General features: G+C 38.5%; 1 protein-coding gene across 1 annotated transcript in view; it reads right to left on the bottom strand.

The window, feature by feature from the left end:
• Positions 1 to 6,953, bottom strand: part of LOC107626712 — a 23,195-nt gene extending 16,242 nt beyond the window's left edge. The window contains exons 1-2 of the mRNA XM_016329612.1: positions 6,721 to 6,953; positions 6,089 to 6,231 (exon numbers count right to left, since the gene is read on the bottom strand). Of these exons, the coding sequence (XP_016185098.1) occupies positions 6,089 to 6,231; positions 6,721 to 6,953 (376 nt within the window). The remainder of the gene's footprint in view (positions 1 to 6,088; positions 6,232 to 6,720) is intronic.

The following is an 11,102-nucleotide window of genomic DNA, read 5'->3' as shown; positions in this document are numbered from 1 at the left end:
AAGCATCTTCCTTATATTATTATTATTTTCGGCTGCCATCTCCTTTTCCTGTTCGAAAATTTCTGAAAGGTTATCTCTGGATTGTTGTATTTTAGCTTCTCTTAATTTTTTTCTTCAGAGTCCTTTCAGGTTCTGGATCTGCTTTAACAAGAATGTTCTTGTCCTTGCTCCTGCTCATATGACAAAGAAGATGGCACAGAAAAAATAGTAATAATAATATGGATCCTTTATACCACAGTATAGGGATCCTTGTGTTAGTAGAAGAAAAGAAGGGAAGAAAATTTGAACTCAGAGAGAGAGGGGGTTCGGATTTTTGGAGAGTTGAAGGAAAGATGTTAGTATATCAATAAACAAATAGAAGAAGATGAGAGGGGGAAGTGAATTTTAGAAAACAATTTTTGAAAAAGAGTTAGTGATTTTTGAAAATAGTTTTTGAAAAAGGTTAGTATTTTTTTTCGAAATTTTTTTTTAATTAAAAAAATAAAAATAATTAGTTAATAAAAAAGAAATTTTTGAAAAAGAGGGAAGATATTTTCGAAAATTAGAGAGAGAGAGAGTTAGTTAGGTATGAAAACAAGTGAGGAATTTTTGAAAGGTTTTTGAAAAAATTTTTTTGAAAAGAAAACAAAAAGAAAATTACCTAATCTGAGCAACAAGATGAACCGTTAGTTGTCCAAACTCGAACAATCCCCGGCAACGACGCCAAAAACTTGGTGCACGAAATTGTGTTCCACGTTCTTTGTACTTGTGTGAGAGTAACAATATATAATTGTATTGAATCCTCATTGTGGCTCTATGTGTGGACTCACGAAAAAGATAACCGTCCGATAAAGGTGAAAACGCGATTCACCCAAAAGACGATCTATAGATGACAACCACTTTCTACAAATCGGCAAAGATGAACACAGAATAATGTAAGAAGTTATCGAAAGCGATCTAAAAAAGAATCTGACGAGGTCTTACGGATTGCTAAAATAATAACTTAAAGACTGGCCGACGTTGAGAAGTCAGACCAAGTCAACCCAAGTTATAAGTAAACCTTGGAAAGAGGTCTGGCCAACCCTATTAAAGAGGATTACTTTAACTTAGAAGGGCTCAACATGACAAAGTCAGCCCAAAATGAAAAAGTTATAAAAGTAATCCCTGAAAGAGAGCTGACAAAGGTCCAAGAAAGAGGATTACAAAAATAACTTAAAGCAGACCGACATAACAAAGTCGGACTCCTACTACTAAACAAGTTATCAAAGTAATCCCTGAAAGAGATCTGACAAAAATCCAAGAAAGAGGATTACAAAAATAACTTAAAGGAGACCGACATAACGAAGTCGGACTCCTACTACTAAAAAGTTATCAAAGTAATCCCTGAAAGAGATCTGACAAAGATCCAAGAAAGAGGATTACAAAAATAACTTAAAGGAGACCGACATAATGAAGTCGGACTCCTACTACTAAAAAGTTATCAAAGTAATCCCTGAAAGAGATCTGACAAAGATCCAAGAAAAAGGATTACAAAAATAACTTAAAGGAGACCGACATAACGAAGTCGGACTCCTACTACTAAAAAGTTATCAAAGTAATCCCTGAAAGAGATCTGACAAAGATCCAAGAAAGAGGATTACAAAAATAACTTAAAGGAGACCGACATAACGAAGTCGGACTCCTACTACTAAAAAGTTATCAAAGTAATCCCTGAAAGAGATCTGACAAAGATCCAAGAAAGAGGATTACAAAAATAACTTAAAGGAGACCGACATAACGAAGTCGGACTCCCACTACTAAAAAGTTATCAAAGTAATCCCTGAAAGAGATCTGACAAAGATCCAAGGAAGAGGATTACAAAAATAACTTAGGAAAGGATGATGTAAGGAAGTCGGCCTACCTCTGAGAAAGATGGGACAAAGGACTGCCAAAACAACTTGGAGGACCAACTTGAAGAAATCGGTTATAGACCGTCAGAAATATAAGCCAGAGCGAGAAAACCAAAAAACAAGTTGGACCCACAAAAGATCCAAGTTACAAACAATAAAGCTAATCCGAAGAGGACAAACGGTAAGGTCCCAACATCCTCAGAAAACAAAAGATACCAAGTTAAGTGCAAAAGCACGATATAATCTACAAAAGATAAAAAAGCCTCGGAGGCCACCAAAACCTACCTTAAAAAGCTAAAGCAAGCTACCTTTTGTTTTTCAAGAAAAAAAAAAAGTTGCTAGGCAAGCAACGAGGAAGTGCCAGCAGTTAACAAAACACAAAGAGTAAAAAAAAAAAAGCCCACAAGCCGGGCCAACTACATGTCCAGAATAAAGTAAAGCTAAGGGTCAGAAGACTTTTTAGCAGCATCAGTCTGAGGAGACGGAGGGCGAGTATGGAGGGGAACAACATCTACAGTACCGTCATCCCGGTTTAAGATCTGGCAGTCGGGATCAGAAGTGGGAGGCTCAACCTCGGCAGGAATAGCAGAAGTCGACACCTTGGTAGAGGACACAGGAGGAGGTTCAACAACATCATCATCCTCGTCATCAGGAACAATCTTGCCATCCCTGACAACGTTATCTAAGCTGAAGAGGGTCAGGTCGGCCTCGGGAGCAATGACCCGAACTTGCTCCTTCAAGTTCTCGTAAGCAGCAGTCACGCTGCCAACGAGATGACCTTGAAGCTCAGAATAATCTTCCCGGGCACTCTCCAGCTCCCCCTCAGGTGCATCACCTCCCGATAAGATGTAACGTAACTCTCCTTATGCATCATTGCCGTGTCCTCGGCCAACCTTACAGAAGCAGCCAGAGAGAGGGAACTCGCCTGCTCATTCTTCAGATCTTTTTCTAACTTGGCCACCTTCATTTCAAGCTCCTCCTTCAAGCTTTTCATCCGATCAAACTCCTATTTGGCCTCCTCCATAAAAGCCTTAGTGGCATGGAGAGGAAGACTTTGAGCAGTTCGATATAGGGCCGCCCCGATGTGTGCCAACTTGATACCACTCCGTGTTACATAATAAAAATGACGAAGAAGCGATACGTCGTCCATAGAAAGAGCACCATAAGGGCCGATTTGTTGATCTACAAACTCAACCGCATCAAAGTTTGGGGCATCAAGGTCGAAAGGCTCAGTTGTTTTTTGTTTCTTACTAGAAGGGGCACCAGAAGCTGCAGCAGAAGATTGTGGAGGATCGACCAGACGAACCCGAGGAGTAGGAATTGCTTTCCTCGGCCCAGGAGAACTTGGTACAGGAGGTTTAACTGGAACCTGAGAAGATCCCTCTCCGACCGCCTTGGCCGAGATGTTTAAAGCAGCAGTCGCCTTCTTCGCCTTCTTGTAGGCCTTTATAGAACCATTATTCTTCGACATCTCTGAAAAACACAAAATCAACCACAAAAAGACAAGTTACAACATAGGAGAAGAAAAGCTCGGAAGCAAGTATAAAAACAAATCAGACAGTACCCAAGGAAGCCCGAACCAAAGATGGATCACTCAAAAAAATTTTTGTATCCAGATGGGGAGGCTTCCCCCACAAATCTTCAAGAACAACTACAAAGGCCCGCTCAACCTCACTAAGCATTTCCCATGTGTAACGTGGCACTCTTACATTCTTTTGCCATTCTAGAGGAAAAGCAGGCTCATCATTCTCATCAAGAAAAAAAGGGCAGACCCCCTCAATAGCACGGACTCGGAAGAAATAGTTCTTAAAATCTTTAAACGACTCATCATACATGGCAAAAACTTTTTGCCCCTGGGCCGATCTGAAAGAAACCCAGGAAGCTTTCTTTTTGGAGGAACCTCCGGGCTTGGCCGAGACAAAAAGACAAAGGAAAAGGGTTTTAGAAGGGGTTATGCCCAATTCCTGGCAAAGAAGTTGAAATATTTTGATAAAACCCCAGGAGTTCGGATGAAGCTGGGACGGAGCAATGTTACAGGACCACAACAAGTCAGTTTCAAAAGCAGTAAAAGGGAAAGTAATGTTTAATTAGATGAAGAAGTATTTATAAGCATAGAAGGAGGGACGCTCCCCCTCGACGGAAGTCGGAAAACAAACTCTCTCATCAGAATCAGGGGCAACAAGCTCGTAATCCCCTTCACAGGTACTGTTACCACAAATCCTATGGCGCTTCCTCAGCTCTGTGCAAAATTCAGCATCCACAACAGAAACACACAACAAGACAAGCGAGTCCAGCCAATCGGACATCCCCTCAGGAACTCTGGAAGACATCTCTACAATGTTATTGCGAGAAGACATGAGGCCAACTAATCCTACAAATAAGAAAAGAAGAGGGGGTTACTAAAAACATCTCGGACAAGGGAGAAAACAACTCGGTCAATACGATACAAGCGAAGAAACAGAAAAGGAAAACCCCAAGACTCAAACCAAAGTCCTGGGGCATCCTTTGGAGGCAGTAACAAAGCAAGGTTTTCAGGAAAAATCTACAGCTCGCACCCCAGCATCTCTCAGAAAGAATTCAAACAGCAAACATTCTTCATCAAAGTAAAACACAGAAAGTCATTTCGGTCTACCAAGCAAAAAGCATTCCCAAAATCAAAGCACGCCAAGTAGAAATCATCAAAGGTGCAAACTTTTTCAGAATCAGACAAAAAAGAAATCTCCAAACAAAGTGAGGAATAGATGCATATTTTCTATCGGTATCAGACAGGAAACAACCAGAAGCAACAATAAAACCCTAGAAAGCCTCGACAGAAATACCAAAAGAATGCATAAAAGAAAGTCAGGAAAAACACATTACAGTGACAAGCAAATACAAGACCACGAAAAAGATTCAAACTTTCAAACATGAAAAATCAAAGCTTCACCAAAAAACTGAAGACGAAGCTATGAAGGAAGCAAGAAAGTGAGTACCAACCTGGAAAAAGTAGCAAGCTTCAAAGAAATTGAGGATGGAAGACGAAAACTGGAATCGCCCTCTCACGAGCAAAAAGCATGAACAAAAGCAATGTCGCAGGGAGAAACGCGAAACTACAGGCGAAAACAGAAGCTTCCGAAAAATCACCAAGCGATGCCGCAACGCAAGAAAAGTTGAAATGTGGGTGAAAGGCAGAGAATGAAGGAATAAGTGCGAAGAAGTTACGAAAAGGGCGAAGGAGAGAAACCGTTTCTGGGTTTTCAAAATCAAAATAAAGAGCCAAAAGGGAAACGGGGCAATTAATGTTAAAATTAATGAAAGCATTAAACTCTCGCACGTTCCCAAAGCGCCGATATAAAAGCGCGCGCTTTTAGAGGAAAAATGTTCTACATTCAAAAAAGGCTTCTACAAAGGAATCGACAAAGTGCTTGAGTTCGGCTCTACTAGAGAAGGACCGAAGTTGAGAACTCGGCCTCAAAAAAGAAAACCGAGCTCAAGCAGGGGCACTGTTCATACCCTGGGTCGAGCTGTCCGAACCGGGATGTTCAGTAGCAAAGCGACCGACCTGTTTAGGTCAAGCGGACCGACTTCTTTACAAAGAACTCGGCCAAATCGACAGGAAAGCCTAGTAAAGGGCCCAAACGAAGGAACACAGCCCAATCCAAAGGCAGCCCAAGCCTACAGAGAGAAGGGCGGTTCCGTTGAAGATAAGCTGACCTCACCCAAAGATAAGATAAGATAAGATAAGATAACTAACTTATCTTATCTAATAAGGTCACTCTACACCATTATAAATACACTGGAGCACCCAGGTATAACTCATACTCTGATTCTACATAAAACCTGCTTAATACCCGTGCTAATTTAAGCATCGGAGTCTCTTGCAGGTACCCCCCACCCTCCGGTGACCAAGGATCAGCAGTGCAGCAAGTCCAATAAGTCGGACATAACAGCTCCGTCCGCCATCAGCCAGCCGGACACGCCATCTCCGACCAGCATAGAAGATCTCGTCCGAAGATCGACCTACAGTTTCAGGTAACCCTCGGAACAAAACCTAACGCCACTCTAAACCGATTCACCCTTCTAAGTTAACTAAACATTACTCCACCTTAACAACTAACAGCCTTCGACCAGTCATTGAGTTGGGCTTTACAATTATCAACGCACGTCATATATTACGAATGAATATCACATATTAATGATATGCAAGGAAGTTCGAAATTCAACTACCAGTTTATGATTACCTTGGGTCTGACAATCGAATTCGGCTGCATCCCGGCCTTTCTTGTGTGGACAGTCTCGAGTCATATGCCCCGGCTTCCCGCACTTGTAACATCCACCTAGTCCGGCCCTATGTGGCTCATCTGGAGCAGTTTCTGTAACAACCCTAGTTTTTGAAAATCAAATAATTAGTTATTTGTGATTTATTTTACTTGCTGATAATTTTATTTTAAGAAAATTATTTTACTAAAGGTAATTAAATGGAGTTTCATCATAATTGGAGTTTAAATTAATTAGAATTTTTATATAATCTTTATTAGATATTTGGTATAATTGAAATTATAATTTTAATAATTGAAAAATAAGAAGAATTGTATAATATTACTTGGTGATGTTTGCTATATGATTTTAATTAATAAAAACAAAAATTTCTAGTATTTTTACTAAAATTGAATCGCGATATCGAACTAAAGGCTTAATAGTAAATAGTTAATAAGGAAAACAGTTCAGTAACGCCTTACTTTTGGTACGATCATGACGTATTGGAAGTTGGGTCGTTACAGTTTCTCCATAGCCTTCCTGTAACATCACCCACTTTATAGAGTGATTTTCTGCAAATTGACTTTTCTTAACCAATACAGTGAAATTTGTTAACCTTTGCGGATACACGTAGTTAAAGATGTCTCTCCTAAGTCCTTTCTCATACTGAGCACACTTCCACTCCTCATAGTCGACTGGATTTCCTTGACAAACTCTTGAGAAATAGCACAGGTTGTCGAATTCACGGGTATAGTCAGCAACCGACATATTCTTTTGCTTCAGCTGCATTAACTCCAACTCATTTGTAGTGCGAAGTGCATGCAAGAAATATTTTCCGTAAAATTCCATCTTGAATCTATTCTAAGGAATATCTATTAACTCTATCTGCAAAGTATGACATAACTCCTGCCACCATTTCTAAGCATCTCCCTCCAACATGTGGGTCACTATTTCCACTGACTGTACTTCGGGAACGTACTGAATGTACAAATATCTCTCCACATCTCGAAACCACCGATCAGCCTCCAACGCATCGGTATTTCCATTAAACTGAGGTGGACCACTCCTGAGGAAGTCAATAAGGGTCATGGGCCTGTAGTATTGACCTACATTGCTTATACCAGCACCCGAGCTTCCATCTCGAGGTCCTTGCATCAGTTCAGTCCTAAGATTTTCTCTCTAGGCACCTCGCTCGGATTTGCGAGACGATATTTGGTCCCTATTCACACCAAACAATTGATATTAAGGTGATTGATTTAAGAAAATTGTCGTGTTGGTATAGAATTTCCTCAAATGAATGAATTCTCGTTGCAAGTATAGTTCTACACCAACAAACAATCCTCCCAATCAAAAATATTGGTTGTCACAAATAACAAACCCCAAATAAGAAATAACCGGAGTATTTTAGACTCCGGGTCGTCTCACGAAGAGTTGCAATGAAATGTATGATTATTGGCTATGAGGGGTATAGGGGGGTTTTGTTGATATTGGCAAGAAATTTAAATGACAAGGAAAAGTAAATTAAGCAAGTAACTAAAGAAAGCGATTAATAAAGAGAGACATTCATGGCAAGTGTTGAGATCATAGGCTTTCTATCCTAGTCATGCATGATTAATTCATCTTATTTAGTCAACTCCAACAAATAGGGAGAAAGTCAAACAAGATTAATCAATCATGTTACAAATATAAACAAGAATTTATCTCATTACGTCAACTCCAACAAATAGGGAGAAAGTCTAATGAGACTAGCTAATCTCAATCCAAAAGTCCTAATCGACTTACTAATTAAAATAGCAAAAGATTAGCGTCAATGGAAACAATATTCCAAAAGTTCTAATCAACTCACTAATTTAATTAGCAAAAGATTAGCGTCAATGGAAATAATATTAGCTAATAACTCTAGATCACCAACATGAGTTGGGTTTTCATGACTCAAGATTGCCCAATTACTCTTTCCAAGCCAAGAATGCTCAAAATCTACTCTAAATCCCAACCAAGCATTTTGTCAAACACTTGGTGGGTATAAAAGGAAAGCATAGTAAATGTGCAAGAAAAGTAAATCTACACTACTCAATTGCAAGGAAAGTAAGATCTCAACTCAAATCAACAATAAAAAGAACATCAAACATAAAATTGCATTAAAGAAAATTAAGATCTAACAATGTTCATAAACATAAAAGAGAGCAAAACAAGAAATTAACAAGAGAAACTAAGGAGATGAAGACAATAGAACACTAAAATGTAAGAGAATTAGAATCAAAACAAGAATTGAAAGTGAGATTTGAGAAAATTAAACCTAAACTACCCTAAAATCTAGAGAGAAGAGAGAGCCTCTCTCTCTAGAATTCTAACCTAAAACATGGTGAAAAATAAACTATGACTACTTGTTACATTCCCCTCTCAATTCTTGGGTTCAATAGCATCAGAAATGGGTTGGATTGGGCCCAAAATGGGCTGCAAAATCGCTGGCCACGATTTCTATAAAGTGGGCCACGGACAGCATTGGCGCGCGCACGCAAAGTGCGCGTGTGCGCCCCTGAACGCGAAGAAACATATAGCAAAATTTATATCATTTCGAAGCCCCGGATGTTAGCTTTCCAACGCAACTAGAACCGCCTCATTTGGACCTTTGTAGCTCAAGTTATGGTCATTTGAGTGCGAAGAGGTCAGACTTGACAGCTTTACGGTTCCTTCATTTTTTCATGAGTTCTCCCACTTGCATGCTTTTCTCCTCACTTCTTCCATCCAATACTTGCCTTTTGAACCTGAAATTACTCAACAAACATATCAAGGCATCGAATGGAATTAAAGTGAATTAAAATCATCAATTTTAGGGCCTAAAAAGCATGTTTTCACTTTTAAGCACAAATCAAGGGAGAATTGCAAAACCATGCTATTTCATTGAATAAATGTGGAAAAATGTGATAAAATCCCCCAAAATAAGCACAAGATAAATCACAAAATCGGGGTTTATCAAATCTCCCCACACTTAAACCAAGCATGTCCTCATGCTAAGAATAAAGAAGGACAAGAAAAGGGTATGAACATTTATTCAATGCAAATAAACTATATAAACCTATCTACATGCATGCAACTAAATGCAAAATGATTCTACCTACTTGGTTAAAAGTAAATCATTCCCCAAGAACACATATGAACAAGTAGGGCAAATGTCATATGACGACTCACAAACTCTACCAATTCAAATATCAAAATGAAGTTTAAATAGACTTGAAAGAAGAACGCTCATGAAAGTCAGGAACAAGGAATTGAACATCGAACCCTCACCGGATGTGCATCCGCTCTAGTCGCTCTAGTGTATAGGGTTGATCACTCAATTCTCTTCTAATCATGCTTTCCATGATTGTTTTTCATCTAACAATCAACAATTATTCAATGCATGCATACATTCATCATGAGGACTTATTCATAGGTTGTAATGGGGCTAGGGTCAAGGTAGGGATGCATATGGTCAAGTGAGCTTGAAATTTGTATCTTTGATTAGCCTAAACTCTCACTAAACACATATAACAACCTATACAATTCTAATACACAACCTAGCTACCCATGATTCCCACTTTTTTCACATACTCATGCATTCTCTTTAATTAACATTCCATATGCATTGATTTTTATTGAACTTTACTTTGGGACATTTTTGTCCCCTTTTTATTTCTTTTTCTCTTTTTCTATATATATATGTTCTTTTTCTTTTTCTTTTCTTTTTTTTTCAAAGTATATACAAACGTATAAATGCATATGGTTTTACATATAGTGCATGAATATGTACCCAATTCCCAAAAATCTTCAATAAAAACACAAGAACACACTTTTCTCTCAACCAATATCCCAAGTTTCCCATACCCAAATGATAAACACCCTCACTAGCCTAAGCTAACCAAAGATCCAAATTAAGGACATTTATTGTTTTTCACTTAAGGGTAGTGATGTGCTAACATTAAGAACAAAAGGGATTAAATAGGCTCAAATTGGCTAACAATAGTTGATGAAAGGTAGGCTATTTGGGTAAGTGAGCTAAATGAAATGATGGCCTCAATCATATAAATGCATGTACACATGGAATAATGGACATAAAGAATCAAACAAATCAAAGATTACAATCGTAGAAAGAGAATAATGCACACAAGAATGGAAAATAAGTGGTTATATGATGTAACCACACAATTGGGCTCAAAACTCACATGCTTGTGTTCTTAGCTCAAAAACCATGTTCCAAAATAAATTCTTCAAGCAAGTTCAACAAAAAATTTTTTTCAAATTGGTAGGGTGCCCTAAAAACAGTTTTTCTTGGAAAAGAAATCATCACCCTAACCAAGTAGTCCTAACATAAAAAAAATGCTCAATTATGTACAAATTCTAACTAACATGCAACCTATCATGCAATGCAACAACTAACTAACAAAGACAAAAATTGAAAAATTGGTGTTGAAGGAAAGAAATTGTTACCCATGGAGATCGATCGGACGACCTCCCCACACTTAGAAATTTGCACCGTCCTCGGTGCATGCAAAGAAGATCAAGGTGGACGGGTTGCTACAATTGATGAGCTCCTTCAAAAGGTTGTGCGGGTGAACTCGTTTGTTGCCCCACTTAGAAGCTTTCTCATTCCTTTCCTTCTTGGTGGCCAACCTAAAAGGAGAGAAAAGAAAGAAAATTAAGCCTACAACAAAGATATGAAAGCAATTAGAACATAGGCGGGGGTTAATGCCAAATAAGGGTAAGGTTCTCACTACATGTTAGCTACGCATGTAAGTGAGAAAACAATTCAAGCAAAGGCATATTAACTAATATCAAACAAGTCAAGAGGCACCAAAATAATGCAAGAAATTCTCAACAATTGAGTAGGGAAATGCAACACCATTATTAAAATAAGAAACTAAAAAAAAAAAAGGTAAAAATAAGCTATGAAAACAAAATAAAAATGGAAAGAGGGGAAGAAAAAGAATGAAATGGGAAAAAGAAAATGGAAGAGGGAAA

The sequence above is a fragment of the Arachis ipaensis genome, chromosome B02 (genome assembly GCF_000816755.2).
Source record: "Arachis ipaensis cultivar K30076 chromosome B02, Araip1.1, whole genome shotgun sequence".
NCBI classification, from domain to species: domain Eukaryota; kingdom Viridiplantae; phylum Streptophyta; class Magnoliopsida; order Fabales; family Fabaceae; genus Arachis; species Arachis ipaensis.
This window is presented reverse-complemented; position numbering and strand designations above follow the sequence as displayed.